Consider the following 18,112-nt stretch of genomic DNA (forward strand, 5'->3'; position numbering starts at 1 on the left):
CCACAAAACTACACAACTGAACAGCCTATCTTAAGTAGTCTGTGGTTCTCCGTTACATCCTACTCATTTTGGCCACCTAGTAGCCAAACCTTTGTGCTTGTGAAATTTCACCACTTTGTGAATCTTGGTGGAAGGCGAAGACTGACTCCTGTATTTTCTTTTACTGCATGACAGATTACCACGAACTTTATGCCTTAAGCCACACCCATTTATTATCTCACGGTTGTGTAGTAAGAAGGCCAATATGGCAATATGGCATGGTAGGTTCTCTGCTTAGTCTCAGTCTCACTAGGCTGACATCAAAGTGTTGGCTGGCTGCTTTCTCAGCCAGAGCTTGGTATCTTTCATGCTCATACCTGTGGCTGGCAGAATTCGGTTCCTTGTAGTTGTAGGACCAAGAACCCTGCTTTTTTGCTGGCTGCCAGGGGTGGGGGTTGCTCACAGCTTCTTGGATCTGTTCCTTCATCTTCAAGGCAGCTGTGGCATGTTTAATCTTTTTCACATTTGCAATCTGACTCCATCTTACGCTACCAGCTGGAGAAAACTCTGCTTTTAAGGAACTCACATAATTATTAGACCTACAACAGGATAATCACTCTTAGGATTAACTCAGAATAAACTGATTTGGGACCTTAATTAGATCCACAAAATTCCTTTACCATGCAACATCACATAACCACAGATCCAACACGTGGGGGGAGGGGGCAGGGATAATGTGGGTCATGTTAAAATTCTGCCTACACCACCACTTGTAAGTCGTAAAACGCTAATTAGTTCCCCTGTATCATGTATCTAGTCATAATACAGCCATGTGATAGGAAACACCAAAGGCATCTTTGTTGGATTTTTCCTCAAGCCAGTGACGGAAGAGGAAAGAGATGGGTATACCTTCTCTGAACCTAGCAAGATCCATTCCCCTCTTTACTCCCTCCTCCGTATCCCAAATGTCCTGTGTTTTCCCCGGACTTTAGAAAGCAGCAGAGGCAGAGCCACTTGGGGGACTGCAGTGCCAAATAACGCAGGGCAGAGTTTAGTGCCTACAGTTATCACTCTTGTGCATTAAATCTCCAAAGGGCTTGTTCTGGAGTGAGGATATGAGCTTGGAGGACCGCAAACTTTGCTCTTTGGGCTTCTAGCACACTGAGGTCCTGACAAAAGCAAGTTAAGCCTTACTCTGCAGGAAGCTAGCATCCTCTTAGTTCTCAGTTATTTCCAAAAACAATTTCTCAAAAGGTTCCACAAATTAGCAAACATTTGGGAGACACAAATGATACAGAAAAAACATACTTACAGGGACTCTAGTGAAATCATTACATGCATAGAACAATTATAACCACCACCTTTATAGAGATAAATCTCAGCCAAACTTTAAAATGCAACACAGTACAAAACAACTGTAAGAAGCAACTGAGGGGGGAAAAAAACCACCACCACTAGAAATTATGGAACTAGGTTTAACAGATTAGGTAGTTGGTGAACTGGAAGAGAGGCTAGGAGAAACACCCACAAAGAAGCATATAGAGAAGAGATCAGGAAAATGCAGAGGTTCATTTGGAGTCCCAGATGAGTGGAGAGACAGGGAGCATTGGAAAAGGGACTATACCTTTAGAAACTGCTCTAATTGGTCATAGGATGGAGGCTTTCCGCAGGGGGAAGTGGCCTTGGGTAAGGTGATTCCCATCAGCTGAGGACAATTCCTATAGAGGGCTGATGGGTGAAGGCAGTCATCTGACAGCACTTGCAGCAGCTAAGGACATATTCCTTCAGTCCTGAGGGAGGAACTGGGCAGAACATCCCAATATTCACAATATTTACTACATGTAGCTGTGTCAATATTAGACAAAATAGGTTTTAAGATAAAAGGTATGACTAGGGACAGAGAGACCCTAGATAATGATGCAAGTTTTAGTGAACCAGGAAGATAAAATCCATGTATATTTTCTCTCAATAATATGGTCTCAATATATATAAAACAAAAATTGGGAGAAATTTAAGAAATTAATCCAAAATCATAGCCTGTAACACTTTAACTCTCTCATTTGCTACATAAAAATAAAAGTGTAGAAGGAGATAAAAATCAATGAAAGTGTGGGAGTTCTTAACGATAATTTAAAACTTAATAGGCATATATAGAACATCACAATTTGAGCATATATGTTCAAGAACACACAGAATATTAAAACATTTGACCATTTCCTGGGTCATAAAGCAAGTTTCAACAAATTTTAAAGGACTGAAATTGTATACAGAGTTCTATGATTACACTTGGGTTAGAAATAAGTAATAAAAATAACCACTTGGAAACTTAGACTTAAATGTAAAACACAAAAGCTGTAAAACCCTTAGGAAGTAACACAGAAGGGGTGCCTGGGTGGCTCAGTCAGTTGAGCATCGACTTCGGCTCAGGTCATAATCTCACAGTTTGTGGGTTCAAACCCTGCATCAGGCTCTGTGCTGACAGCTCAGAGCCTGGAGCCTGCTTCGGATTCTCTTCAGATTCCATGTCTCCCTCTTTCTCTGCCCCTGCCCCGCTCACACTGTCTCTCTCAAAAATAAACATATATACACACATACGTAAATAGAAAGTAACATAGAAAATCTAGGTGATCTTTGGTTTGGCAGTGACTTTTTTTTTTTTTTTTTGACAACCAAATGCAGGATGCATGAAAGAAAAAAATTATAAACTGAACTTTGTTAAAATAAAAAAATATCTGCTCTGTGACAGAAGAAAAGATAATCCAGAATAGGAGAAAATCTTGCAAAATACAGACCTGATAAAGCAGTGGCATCCAGAATATACAAAGAACTCTCAAATCTCCATAATTAGAAAACAACTCAATTAGGAGAGCCTGACTGTCTCAGCTGGGGGAGCATGTGACTCTTGGTCTTAGGGTCGTGGGTTCAAGCCCTACATTGGGTGTGATTAATCTTTAATAAAATCTTTGAAAACAACTTAATTAAAAAATGGGTTCTTTGAAAAGGTGAACACAACTGATGCACCTTTTAGCAAGACTAATAATAAAAATTACCAGTGTCAAGAATGAAAGGGGACATCATTACAGATTCCTCAGGCATTAAAAGGATAAAGAGATACTTAAACAACTTCAGACTCATAAATTCAACAACTAAGATAAAATGGGCCAACTCATGGAAAACCACAAACTACCAAAGCTCTAAATAGTCCCCTAACTACTAAATAGAATTTGTCTAAAAACTTCTGAAAAAGAAATGTCAGGTGCAGTTTCACCGGAGAATATTTTTAATAATTTTACTTCTTTATTCTGAGAGAGAGAGAGAGAGAGGGAGAGAGAGAATCCCAAGCAGGCTCCATACTGTCAGCGCAAGGCCTAATGTGGGGCTCGAGCTCACAAAACTGTGAGATCATGACCTGAGCCGAAACCAAGAGTCAGACACTTAACCAGTGGAGCCACCCAAGGGCCCCTCATGGAATTCTTACAAGCATTTAAGGAATTAACACCAATTCTATACAAACCTCTTTCAGAAACTGGAAGAGTAAGACTTCCCAACACATTTTGTAAGGCCACCATTACCCCACAAAAAGGCAACTATAGATTGGTATCCCTAATCATTATAGAAATAAATGCAAATTAAAACCACAATGATACAGAACTCCACATCTACTGAAGGCTAACCTTAAACAACACCAAATAACAAAAATACCAAGTACTAGCAAGGATTTGAAACACTTGGAACCCCTCATATATTGCCAGTGGGAATGTAAAATAGCACACCCACTTTGGAAATCAGTTTGGCAGTTTCTTACAAAGTTAAACACACTTACCATATGATACAACAATCTTAATCATAGGTATCTTCCTAAGAGAAATGAAAACCTTTATCTACACACAGCCTTGTATACAAATGTTCACAGCAGCTTTATTTATAATAATAATAAAAAATAACTGAAAGGTCCATCAACTAGTCAAAGAATAAACAAACTATGGTATAACCATACAAGGCAATACAATTAAACAATAAAAGAGGAACAAACTACTGACACATGCAACAACATGACTATCTCAGAAGCATTAAGTAAAAGCAACTGGACACAAAAGACTAAATATGATTTTCCATTTACTGGAAATTCTAGAAAAGGCAAAAATAGTGACAAATAGCAGATCAATGGTTGTCAATGGGTAGGAATAGAGGCAGGGGAATGACTGCAAAGGGGAAAAGGAAAACTTAGGTGATGGGAATGTTCTATATCAGGATTATGGTGGCAGGCATTACATGACTTTATACGTTGACAATATTCATGGGATTATACACTTGAATTGGCAAATTTTATTATATATAAAATAATTCCTTAAAGCTAAAAAAAAAAAGCATGGAAATACATGAAAAGGTAACAGTGGTAACATGCTTTTCTTCATATATTCAATTCCCAAATATTCTACAAATAAGGGTTTACTGTCTTAAAATCAGAAAAATATTTAAAAACAATTAGCATATTATACCACATGATCACAATTACTTAAAAATAAATATACACAAACACAGAGCTAAAAGAGTGGAAGAAAATTTATGATTTACTTTGGGTGAAGGGGTACTAAAATAAATTCATTCTAAAGCTTTTCAATAATTTCTAGCTTTTGGGGTGGACTTTGTTTTAAAAATATAGGAAGAACAGAAAATCACCTGTAACAGGTATAAACGTATCTAGAGCTTTTGCCCAAGTTAATGAATTAGGAAGCATTACATGCATTCACTTTTCAAACACACATTTTAAAGATTACTCAGGGGTTTCTTTGTTCCCCCCACCCACCCAAGTTTCTGTCTTAGTTATTCTAGACAGAGTTCAAGAGTTCAAGAGTTCTAGGTATTGCTAAGAATGGTGAGGCAAATAGATTTTTCTTTTAAATGTCTTGATTCTTTAAAACTACTAAATAACAAATAGTACTTAGATCTGGAACAAAATTTTCCACTCAGTAATATACTATTTTGTAAACAAAAGAAACAACACAAATAGCACCTTCAATCAAGATTTCCATCCTGATCAGCTGTACAGAAGACATAAATTGAGAGTGATAGTAACCGCTTTAATCTCTCTCAATAGCTGATTTAAACAATTCTTTAGGAACATTTTCCTCATTCATATGGAGATTAAATATTGGTTTGGGAACATGGAACCAATTAAGTAATAATCCCTTTTTTTTTAAAAGAGATTCTTTAAATGCTTTCTTCCAAGACCATTTTGGCCTACTGTGAATTTAAACTGGAGAGTAAAAGCAAGAAAAAACACACATACGCAGACATAAAAACACTCATAGAGCAAATGGGACCCAATGGTCAGGTCACCTTGAGTTTAGGGACAAAACCACAATATTGTCATAGGACTCAATGCAAGAATTCAGTAAAAGATCACTTTTGGGAGACTAGCCAAGAGAATGGACTTAGGACACAGTACATTCAAAACCTTTAGATAATAAGGATAGGTTGACACACATTCCCAGAAATGAGAGCAGTACCTGAACCAGTGCTGTTACTCAAATCACCATAGCATAATGAATAAATCCCAGTTATTATTCGATACTCTTCCTTTGGTTTCCTTACATTTATTGGAAGGCACAGTAAAATTTGAATTTTTTAGAGTGCAGCAGGATGTTCTTTTCTTTTTGCGGTATGTTCAGGTTCACTACTTTTACACCTTTTGTCAGACATGTGGTTCAAACTGTCAGATCACAAAAGAAATGGTAGAAACAGAGGCCGCAGCAAACACTCAATGATGGAGACCATGTGTTTCAGTTAATATGCTTTCTGCCAAGTTATACACAATATACTACCTAAAAGTGGCTTAACTCAATGAAGAAGGGTTTATGATATTAAAATAAGTCCACGTGCAAGGCAAATCTAGAACTGGATAATTCAGCAGCTCACTAGCATTATCAAGGACTGTAGTGATTTATATCTTTCCACTGAGCCAACATCATTATCCCCTGGAATCCTAAAATGGCTACAGCAGTGCCAGATTCGGATAAGACAATGTCCACAGGAGAAAATTTCCTCCTCTAAATCTACTAGTGAGGAAAATCTTTCTCAGATGCCCTCTCGCAGATCACTCGTCAGTTGCTATTGACAACACAGGTTCACATACTCATGCCTCATCAGTTACTTCTAAGGAGAATAAGACCATGCAGAACTGGCTTAACAGTCCGAGTTACCCTTGAGGAAGAGAGTCTAATACCCCTGGGCACAAGGCTATGTAGAGGAAGAACACTTGACCAGTCAAGCGAATGGGGAGGAAAAAATGGCTGTTGGATAGCAACCAACAGTATTTATCACAGTCTGATAAGGCTGAAAATATTAGCCTATCACTAGCCCTGTCACGCTAGCTTCCATTGGTTAAGAGGGTAAAGCAGAACTCAGAACACAAAAATGAATGTAAAATGGATTGCTATAAAAAAATAAAATCCAGGGACAAATAATAACTAAGATTTAGTGAATACATTCTATGTGCCAGACACTAGTCTAGGCACTTTACATTAACATATTTGATCCTCAACAATTGTTACCTTTATTTTACAGATAAAGAAAAGAGAAAAGCCAAGTAACTTGCCCAAGGGAGCTGGTAAGTCACAGCTGAAATTTGAACTTAGGTGGTCAAGTCTAGACTCATGTTCTCAATTGCTACATTATGCTGCACCGGGTAAAGTAAAAGGGGTACAAATATATTCTAAAAAGATTAAAAAAATCAAATAAGCCAAAGGATAGATGGATGTAGAAACCAAGCCAAAAAGCTAGATGAGATTTATACACTGTACATTTTATTAAATACTGGGCTTTATAACAACAGATTAATTTACCTCTAATAGAAGTTTTACTTAAAAATGTGGTTGTGTTCAAATTTTTAACTTGATACTGCTTTTTGGCTAACCATTCTGTTTTTTACCGGTTTCTGTATTCAGTCATTATGGGCAGAAAGATTAACTTTTCTTAAAAGAACAAAGGCATTTCTCAAGTGGTACAACACTCAATATATATAAGAGCAGTCCTCCCAAAGTATGGACATGACCACAACAGAATATATGATCAGAAAACATATTGCTTTTTATGATATATTTATAATAGCTACAGATAACATTGTTAAATCATGCACATTACATCTTTACTACCTACTGAAGATTTCTACCTTACATATGGAAATTATTCATGTCCCGTGGTTTGGCATCTAGCCAAAAATTAAACTATGATGGAAAATGGCTGTCAAAGTTTCAGACCACCACAGAAGAGTTGTCAGCTGTAATATCCATCCTGGAACCGTGGTGGAAAGTTCCTGGGACTTGCTTTTTCCTGTGTTTTAATCAAGTCTATAATAGCTGACAGTACTGCACAGTCTCTGGATTTAGTGTCCTTCCAATCTACCGGATGGGGACTTTCGATCTTCTCTTGCAGAAGGATATCTAGTTCTTTTCTTAATTCCTAAGGTTGGAAAAATCACATATGTTCAACAATGGCAAATACACTATTAAGCGGAGTAATAAATAAAAGTGACTTTAGCTGTTACAAGGAATTTTATAAGCTATTATACATAATACTGAAATATTTAGTGAGCAACTAACTAAAGTGTGGTTATGAGTAGCCAACTCAAGTATACTCCAGTTAAAAAATTCAAACTTCAATCACACCGAGCCGTTTAGAACGGCTGGTCCATAAATACCTCAAAAAACAATTCTGAGAAACTGCATCAATTTCTCAACACCATTTGCTCTGTTCAAATAGAGCAAGAAATGTTTAATGCGACATATATAACACTTGGGACAAAACCGCAAGATCACATGCTAACTTGCCTGCAGATTCAAAGACAATCATGTAAAGTCAGTCACCTTAACAAGATGGGCAATTCTTGCTGGAGACTGAAAGACAATCCATTCATCTACGGCAATAGTTTCCTGATCATTATCCTTCTGGATGGAAATATCACCTCCAAAGAACAAGAGACAGTATGGGGAAACCTCTGTGCAGTCATACAAGTATATCTGTAATGAGAATTAAAGCAAACTAAAATGCTCAGGAGTCTGAAAGATTATTGCCACATTGATTCACTGCCACCAGTACTAATGATATTAGTGCTTTCCTTCTAAATCAGGTGTTATCCTGCTACTGTGATTACTGAAACTAATTTTGAGAATATATCATTTTAAACTAGCCAGTCTTCATTAATCCAGAGAACACAGTTTTATATTTGTTTCAATTCAAATAGCACTGTTCTTTAAAAAAAATATTTCCTGAGTGACACAATGAAAACACTAATGTATCTGAAATTATTTTTATCTATATATAAACAGAATCTCACTCAATGTTCTGACCAATACTTGATACATTGAAATATCAGCAAAATATGGTGTAAACCCCTATACCCGAGAATGCCAGTATTTATTCAAAACAGGCTCTGAAGGAAAACTATGCAAAGCAAGTAACTGTCCCAATTAAATAAAATACAAAGATCCATCGTGATAGACCTGCTGCACATTAAAAATATAGATTATTTTCTTTTTTTTTTTTTTTAATTTTTTTTTCAATGTTTTTTATTTATTTTTGGGACAGAGAGAGACAGAGCATGAACGGGGGAGGGGCAGAGAGAGAGGGAGACAGAGTCGGAAACAGGCTCCAGGCTCTGAGCCATCAGCCCAGAGCCTGACGCGGGGCTCGAACTCACGGACCGCGAGATCGTGACCTGGCTGAAGTCGGACGCTTAACCAACTGCGCCACCCAGGCGCCCCTAGATTATTTTCTTCAAAGAGTTATAATTCGGGGCGCCTGGGTGGCTCAGTAACTTAAATGTCCAGCTCAGGTCATGATCTCAACAGTTCATGGGATTGAGTCCTTCCACACCCCACAGCCACCACCTCCTGGCAGGCTCACAATGACAGGGCTGAGCATACTTGGGATTCTCTCTCTCTCTGCCCCTCCCCCACGCATGCATTTTCTCTCTCTCAAAATATATAAATAAACATTAAAAAGGAAAAGCCTTAATTCATGTCAGAAGAAAAATTTTCAGAAGAGAACAAATTTTGTTCATAATTGTGAGAAATACGCAACTGTAAAAAAGATCGATGTTCGAGGTGCATGATTATGTTAAATATTCACTTACACTACTTGTTCTCATCTTCAGGTGATAGATAAGCCAGTTGTAGTGAAATTCTGTTTGCTCCACATTAACAGATTTAGGATGAATAGCAACTAGTCCATCAGTTTTTGTGTAAACTTTGACCCTTTAAAAAAAGTTAAAATGCAATTTGTTAGACAAATTCTAGGAGATCCAAACCAATCCCAGAATCTAAAAAAAAATTCCACAGGTGAGTTAACTTTTTGTTACATAAATTTACAAATTTGTATTTGTGAACAGAATTTTAACAAACATGGAAAAATATCAGTTAAATATGAATAACCACATGACAAACTCTTTTCTCACAGGTGTAATTACTGAACATCTTAGGTGAGGAAATATCCCTTAATTCTGTTATTCACACTATACTACTAAAAAACTAAGAATAAAATAAATATCTGAAATAATTCTAAGGTATTCAGACCAAGAGAATAGTGTATACATTTTACCATCAATCACAATACTGACAATACCCTTAATTTCCAAAATAACTTTGTAAAATGAACAATTATGGGGACCCTGGGTGGCTCAGTCGGTTAAGCATCTAACTTTTAATAAGGATCTCAGCTCAGGTCATGACCTCATGTTTATGGGATTGAGTGCTGAGCTGGGCTCTATGCTCACAATATGGAGCCTGTGTGGGATTCTCTCTTTGCCTTTCCCTCTACTTGTGTGCGAGCGTGCATCCTCTCTCACTCTCTCAAAATAAACATTTTTAAAAAATAAAGAATTTCATAGGTTACACACCCAGACGAATATAAAATAAAAAATTAAGAATTTTCTTTAAAAGGGATTTTAGCTACAACTTATTTTTAAAAACCTATCCTAAAATGTTATCAATGGTTTCTTATTCATTCAAATCCCCCAATTTCAGAATGGGAATACTTGGAATAAATGTATTTTTTTTAAATATGAAATTTATTGTCAAATTGGTTTCCATACAACACTCAGTGCTCATCCCACAGGTGCCCTCCTCAATGCCCATCACCCACTTTCCCCTCCCTCCCCACCCCCATCACCCCTCATTAATTCTCAGTTTTTTAATTTTTTTTTCATGTTTTTATTTATTTTTGAGGCAGAGAGACAGAGCATGAGCAGGGGAGAAGCAGAGAGAGAGGGAGACACAGAATCTGAAACAGGCTCCAGCCTCTGAGCTGTCAGCACAGAGCCCGACGCGGGGCTTGAACTCACAGACTGTGAGATCATGACCCGAGCCGAAGTCGGACGCTTAACCAACTGAGCCACCCAGGCGTCCCTTATTCTCATTTTTTTTTTTTTCCAATATATGAAGTTTATTGTCAAATTGGTTTCCATACAACACCCAATGCTCATCCCCAAAGCTGCCATTCTCAATACGCATCACCCACCCTCCCCTCCCTCCCACCCCCCATCAACCCTCAGTTTGTTCTCAGTTTTTAAGAGTCTCTTATGCTTTGGCTCTCTTCCACTTTGACCTCTTTTTTTTTTTTTCCTTCCCCTCCCCCATGGGTTTCTGTTAAGTTTCTCAGGATCCACATAAGAGTGAAAACATATGGTATCTGTCTTTCTCTGTATGACTTATTTCACTTAGCATAACACTCTCCAATTCCATCCACGTTGCTACAAAAGGCCATAGTTCATTCTTTCTCACTGCCAAGCAGTATTCCATTGTGTATATAAACCACAATTTCTTTATCCATTCATCAGTTGATGGACGTTTAGGCTCTTTCCATAATTTGGCTATTGTTTAAAGTGCTGCTATAAACATCGGGGTACAAGTGCCCCTATCCATCAGCACTCCTGTATCCCTTGGGTAAATTCTTAGCAGTGCTATTGCTGGGTCATAGGGTAGATCTATTTTTAATTTTCTGAGGAAACTCCACACTGTTTTCCAGAGTGGCTGCACCACTCTGCATTCCCACCAACAGCGCAAAAGGGTTCCCATCTCTCCACATCCTCTCCAGCCATCTATAGTCTCCTGATTTGTTCATTTTAGCCACTCTGACTGGCGTGAGGTGGTATCTCAGTGTGGTTTTGATTTGGATTTCCCTGATGAGGAGGGACGTTGAGCATCTTTTCATGTGCCTGTTGGCCATCTGGATGTCTTCTTTAGAGAAGTGTCTAATTCATGTTTTCTGCCCATTTCTTCACTGGATTGTTTTTTGCGTGTGGAGTTTGGTAAGTTCTTTATAGATTTTGGATACTAGCCCTCTGTCTGATATGTCATTCGCAAGTATCTTTTCCCATTCTGTCGGTTGCCTTTTAGTTTTGTTGACTGTTTCCTTTGCAATGCAGAAGCTTTTTATCTTCATGCTTCTGCACTGCAAAGGAATAAAGGTATTCTGACATAGCTCTAGTCAGTCTTTCAATTTCCAGGGTCTTTTCTTTGATAGTCATAAAAGTTTTACCTCAAAATACACGAGTCTTTAATCAATATTATTCAACATGGAGATGTCTGACAGTTTCTTTTGAAACAATCAATGGTAATTGCCTGTATTAAATGACAACATAAAAGCTCTTAATCCATTAATCCTTCCTATTTGTTTTTAAGAGTATCTTTCCATGGTTCTAGGAACTCATAATACTTCTAACCAAATTCATGAATCACAGTCATGAGTCCTTAGAATAAAATCAGAAATTATTCTTCCTCACCACAGCCTATTTAACCAATGCCACCCTATAACCTTACATCATGAAAGCAGCAGGGGTTGGCAAACTTTTTCTGTACAGGACCACACACAAAATATTTTAGGCTTTGTAAGCCATATGAGCTCCATCACAGCTACTCAAGTCTGCTGACAAAGCAGGAAAGCAGACACAGACAACATGTAAACGAAGAGGTGTGGCTGTTCCAATAAAAATTTATACCAACAAGATCTTGGCCAAGCATGCTAAAATTGGCTGATCCCTGGTCTAGACCAAAATAAAGCACCGATACAAACAGAACTACATTTTTTTCCCCTAAATCCTTCATAGGATGGCAGAGAAATTTATAAAATGTATTTCAGAGTCTCTCTGTTAAGCTATCTGTAAAGACAAGAATGGATATTTTAAAAAACTGACAAAGTAATGATATCAAAAAAGTACCTGGTTCACTTAAAGTGTAGATAATCCAGTTACAATGATTAAAATTCATGTTATCCATAGCTTCCTATGTGACAATAAGGTTTTTCAAACTCTGCATATTTGACATATTAAACTGAGTAATCCTTGTCGTGGAGGCTGTCCTGGATATTAAAGGTTTAATAGCATCTCTGGCCTCTATCTACTAGATGCTAGTAGTACTGCCCCAGATGGAACTACCTCAAATGTCACAGTCAAATAAAATGTCCCTTGGCAGGTAAAGTCACCCCAGTTGAGAAGCACTGCCCTAAAACAATGTCTGCACTTTAATCTGTCTTTGAGATCTTGTATTTTTTCATGTTTATCATCATAGGATATCCAAACTTTTTCATTTAATGTCAGTTTATTTTGTTATTGTACAGTAACTGTTTTATATGCCTTATTTATATGAGCTTAAATGCCATTATAATATGATAATATCAAATAATTTCCCCACTTTTTTTTTTGGACACCTATGTTCTTTACAATACACCTTTTAAAAAAACATTTGGAATTACTTCCTTAGGACACAATGCTCAAATTAACATATTCACTTATGAATCCACTGGCTAGGGACTCTTTTAATGACATGACACAAGAGTCTAATGTGTCTTCATTCACACACTACTACACATCTGTGACTTAGAGTTGCTGTTTCCTCACTAGAATGAACTTATTTGCTAGGCAAAAAATATGCCTTGCAGTCTCCAATTATTCCTGAGGCTAATTATTTGTACATATATTTAAAAGTTATACCTTATTACCTAAAACAGTGAAATCACAATTTTCATCAAAGAGGTAAATTAGAAAATTATGTGTCTTAGAAGAGAAGAAATCCTAAAAAAGTCTTCTCTAGGTAATGCACTGTTTTTAAATGTTTATTTTTGAGAGAAACAGAGAGAGAGAGAGAACACAATCAGGGGAGGGGAAGAGAGAGGGAGACACAGAATCCAAAGCAGGCTCCAGGCTCTGAGCTGTCAGCAGAGAACCTGACGTGGGGTTTGAACTCACCAACTATGACATCATGACCTGAGCAGAAGTTGGACACTTAGCCGACCGAGCCACCCAGATGCCTCTGTACTGACTTTTTTTTTTTAATAGCTGGCTTACTTTCCTAATATTTACCCTAGTATTATATTTCATTAACGTTCTTTGTGAATAATGGGTGATGGGAGAGCTGACTCCAGGTAAGTGCTATGAGGGAAAGTGATGCCTGTGTTAAATAGTTTGCATTCTCTTAAATTTATTATTTTTTTTAATCTTTATTTTTTATTTTTGAGAGAGAGAGAGAGTGCAAGCAGGGTAGGAACAGCGAGAGGGAGACACAGAATCCCAAGCAGGCTCCAGCCTCTGAGCTGTCAGCATAGAGCCCGACATGGGGCTTGAACTGACAAACTGTGAGATAATGACCTGAGCCAAAGTCAGATGCTTAACTGACTGAGCCACCCAGGTGCCCCTGCATTCTCTTCAATTTAGATCAAAAGTAAAGAACAAGAACATGGCCCAAATATAAAGAAGAACAAGTTTAAAATATAAGCTCTGCTGCCATAAAGAGGATTTCAAAAGCTGAAGGAGACAATTAGAAATAATTCATAATAATCTTCAATGCTTACATTTTTCTTTTTTTACCCAAATTTAGTCGGATTTTAGCAACTTTAGGATATAAACCAGCACAGATGACAGCTTTAATTATCTTCTCATTATCTATTGGGAGTAGGTAGAGGGGAAAAAAATTAAAATACAGATACAACAAACAATGCAAAAAGCAAGCTATTTACACTGCATTTTCTTCTTTACCTGAATTTATATTAGATTTTGGATCCTTAGGATTTCTACTGCTTACAAATCCAGCTCCAAGAAGATGCTCAGCAAACTGTCCTTTCATGTTATGCAGCATCTAGGGAGCAATGGTAACAAACAGAACTAGAATACCTTTCATACAGATTTTTATAGGGGCCATACAACGTATACTCATATAAATAGCTGTTAAGTTTTCCTTGCTTTATAAGACACTTGCAAAAATGTGATGTTTTAGAGCAGAGGCTGGCAAACTACAAAATTTACAAACACCTATTTTTGTCAGTAAAGTTTTACTGAAACAAAGTCACACTCGCTCAGCTATTATTTATGGTTACTTTTACACTATAATAACAGAAGTGAGTGGCTCTAACAGAGACCATATGGCCTATAAGCCTAAAATATCATCTGATTTTTTAACAGAAAAGTTTTGCCTGATATTAAGGAATAACCACTGATGTTTTAAGTATTGCTCCATTCTGCAGAAGATTCATTAACATAATTTAAAAAATGGTTCTCCACCCCATATTCTGAAAACAAACAAAACCCCCCCAAAACAGAAAAGCATAAATAAAATAATCAACATCCATATATTTCCACTACATCCATAGTTCTACTACTGAGAATTAACTGCTGTTACATACTGGCACAAAGGCTTAATGTCTGTTTTATTGTTTTGTTTTGAAGAAGAATCCTAATTTGAATAAATATGATGCATGGCTCATTATAAAGCACACAAGTAATACAGGAAGGACAAATGAAATTTCCCTAACTCAGTTTAGTCAGAAGTAACCATTAACTAACTAAATAATACTGCAGATATTTACACATATATACTGACAGAAGAGTTAGATAGAAATGCTATCCTAACAATGGGATAATGTATAAAAGCTATTTTAATACAAGTATTAAAATTAATTTGAGTTCAATTTTTTGGGGGTGCTGGATAATTTGAGTTCAATTTTAAAAAGTTAAATAGGGGGCGCCTGGGTGGCGCAGTCGGTTAAGCGTCCGACTTCAGCCAGGTCACGATCTCGCGGTCTGTGAGTTCGAGCCCCGCGTCGGGCTCTGGGCTGATGGCTCAGAGCCTGGAGCCTGTTTCCGATTCTGTGTCTCCCTCTCTCTCTGCCCCTCCCCCATTCATGCTCTGTCTCTCTCTGTCCCAAAGATAAATAAATGTTGAAAAAAAAAATTTAAAAAAAAAAAGTTAAATAGAAATAAAAATTAAACTGATGAATCTTAAATTTTCACAATCACAAAAGATAATAAAGGATCCTTTAAGCTTAAAATAAGAGATTATGAAACGTAAAGTTGGTCTTAAGTCTACATCCCTTTTGTGAACTACGTGACTCTGACACTCTAGACCATGTCCAGGTTTTTTTATTACCATTATTTTATACTGTTCAGAATAATAACTATTCTACTCTATTCTATTCTGTATCTTTAATTCCCAATACTGTTTTGTATTTGTTCTATATTTAAATAATATCCACACACAACACTCATTGATTTAATAGGTACTCTCCATTTCCGAAATTCTTTTTATCTCTTAGTAGACAGCAATTCAATGTCTCTTTTTCAAGAACAGCTCATGGGTGTAGTATTTCAAATGCATTCTTGAATGCCTGTCCTCTGTCTTTATAGGTGAATTAATATCTTGACTGGATAGAATATTCTCAACCCTTGGATTCAGTCATCTTTTCATACATGTAGTTCATTTTATTTTCTTTATTGAAGGAAATGTTCTTGCACATATCTCTGAATACATAGTCATAATTACACCTGAATTTTCTATGGAGAGACACCTATTATCTTTATGATGGATCAGTCCTGTCTTCCTGTCTAGAAGCTTTTTACTTATTGTTTTCAATTTTTTCTTTTGTGGCTGCATCTACAAACTGTGATTACCTAGACTCTTTCTTCTATATCAATCCTTTACAGGGATATCCATTTTGTTCCCTGTAATTCTTTTGGTCATCAATGTGTCTTCTTAGGTCAGCAGTCTTTTCATCCACTCTATTATTGGTTTATTTTTTTATCTTTGTTTTATTGAATTCATATTCTTCCTAAACTGTTATTTACTATGAAGCAGTTGAACAGTATTTTCTGTTGAGATATGTTGTAATCTATTCTTTTTTGACATTGATTGTTGTAACTTTGAGAACTGTCATATTTCATTTTGTTAATGTTTGCACAGCTTTTATTAGATTTGCTAGACATGCTAGATTCTTGATTCTTTTACCCCCTTGTACATTTGTTAAATGTCCAGTACCAAGGTTCCTGCCCTATCACTGGAATGTACATGTAACAGGGGAACATGAGGAATTCCTAATCTTACACTTCTCCAATTCAGTGTAGAGTCGTTATGTCTGATGTCTATCTGTCCTGTTTATTTACGATCTCTGGTTCACAAAGGCCTCCTTTCCAGTGTTTTCTTATTAAAGATAAACTATCCAAAAGTTAAGGTAAAGATACTGTTTATTATTTTAAAATAGATTTTAGGAGTATCAGTGAGCATTTTCAGGCTGAATCATCAAAACAGCAACTAGAAGGTGGGGGCAAAGAGTACCCAAGCTTTACTACATTTTCCTGCTGTACTCTGGAATCTTGTTTCTTTTCTTAGCCATTAGCCACCTTTATGTTTATTATATTATATACCTTTGTTTTGTTGCAGTTGATTTATTTAATAAAGATTCCTTCTATTATTTTGTATAATCATTTAACTTCATATAACAAACTCACACCATTAACTTTTTTGCTGAAGATCTAACTATACAAAATGGATACATATAAACATATTGGGGAATCATTTCAAAACATTCACCATTACCTGCAATGTGTTTGAAGACAAAAAATATTCCCAGCAATAGTCTTTTTCATATCTGAAACCACGTCGTCTAGCATCTTCCCAGCCCTATGGAGCAAAGAAATTAAAGAAAACTATTAATATTGTTCATCAAAGCAAAGATTCTTACTAGTTTAACCAATACTTCATCTTCTTTATAAACTACTCAAAGAATTTTGAAATTCACATACTATTAAAAAAAAGCACTCCCCATGATTCTAGTTAAGATATACCCATTAATGAATTTCCAGACCTTTCTTCATACAAACAAGTACAAGTTATATAACAATATACTGTGTATTTTATACAAAATGCCATCATATATATTAGGTATTAATAAAAAAGAACACTCTGCTGAACAAATTCTAATGCTACTGTATTGGAATATACAAAACATATATATATATATATACATATATATATATATATATATATATATATATGAAGTTATATACACAGACAAGGGAAGATGGGGAAAAAGAAAAGTTAATACTGGATGAGCTCAAGGAAAAAAAATACATAAACTTTCCCATAATATGTGGTATAAAAATGAATCTAGAGCTACAGTAAAAAGATACTATCTCTGAAAACCTAATTACATTTAAATTTTGCAAATATGGGTGATAAATGTATTCCTCACATAAGCTTGACTTTTGGGAGGAGAAACGGTCTCTCTAAATAATGTGCATGATTAGCATACTCATCAAAATGTTAAATCTGAATAAGTTATAGTTTATTAATAAACAGACTAAGACCATCTTTTACGAATGTCAACAAAAAGATATAAATGAATATAAAATAGATTTTTAAGATAAACTGTTAATTTGTTCTACTGTTATCAAAACACAAATACAGATTTTTTTTCCCAAAAGGGTAAATGTAATGAACTATCAAAAAATATATCATGTGTAATGTTTTTTAAATGTTCACCTAATTTTAAACACTCAGCAATTTATTCCTGATACCTATTAAATATACGCATTTTAAAAAGTGAGTACGTCTATTATCAGCTTTTCACTTGAATGAACTGTCACAATCCAGAACAAGTCATTTTTTACCTCAAATGCATTCACAACTGTCAGATGGTCACTTTTGGTATCTTTTGCCAATTCTTTTCTTCTTGCATCTGCAATCTTTTCTTTGCCCTTAAGAAAGAAGAAGAAAAAAAAAAAAAAAGAAAAAATAGATGAAGGCCACTTAAATTGCCCTGATGGTCAAGTGAGAAAGGCATTCAAATAAAATGTTGAAAAATGGATCTCAAC

The 18,112-nt window shown here is 36.1% G+C and overlaps 1 protein-coding gene across 1 annotated transcript in view; it reads right to left on the bottom strand.

The window, feature by feature from the left end:
• Positions 1-4,078: 4,078 nt before the first annotated feature.
• Positions 4,079-18,112, bottom strand: part of DHX36 (DEAH-box helicase 36) — a 51,245-nt gene continuing 37,211 nt past the window's right edge. The window contains exons 19-25 of the mRNA XM_025912901.2: positions 17,909-17,995; positions 16,836-16,919; positions 14,006-14,105; positions 13,822-13,912; positions 9,113-9,233; positions 7,845-7,997; positions 4,079-7,440 (exon numbers count right to left, since the gene is read on the bottom strand). Of these exons, the coding sequence (XP_025768686.1) occupies positions 7,255-7,440; positions 7,845-7,997; positions 9,113-9,233; positions 13,822-13,912; positions 14,006-14,105; positions 16,836-16,919; positions 17,909-17,995 (822 nt within the window). The 3' untranslated portion in view covers positions 4,079-7,254. The remainder of the gene's footprint in view (positions 7,441-7,844; positions 7,998-9,112; positions 9,234-13,821; positions 13,913-14,005; positions 14,106-16,835; positions 16,920-17,908; positions 17,996-18,112) is intronic.

Source organism: Puma concolor, chromosome C2, assembly GCF_028749965.1.
Source record: "Puma concolor isolate L17-30 chromosome C2, mPumCon1.1.hap2, whole genome shotgun sequence".
Lineage (NCBI taxonomy): Eukaryota > Metazoa > Chordata > Mammalia > Carnivora > Felidae > Puma > Puma concolor.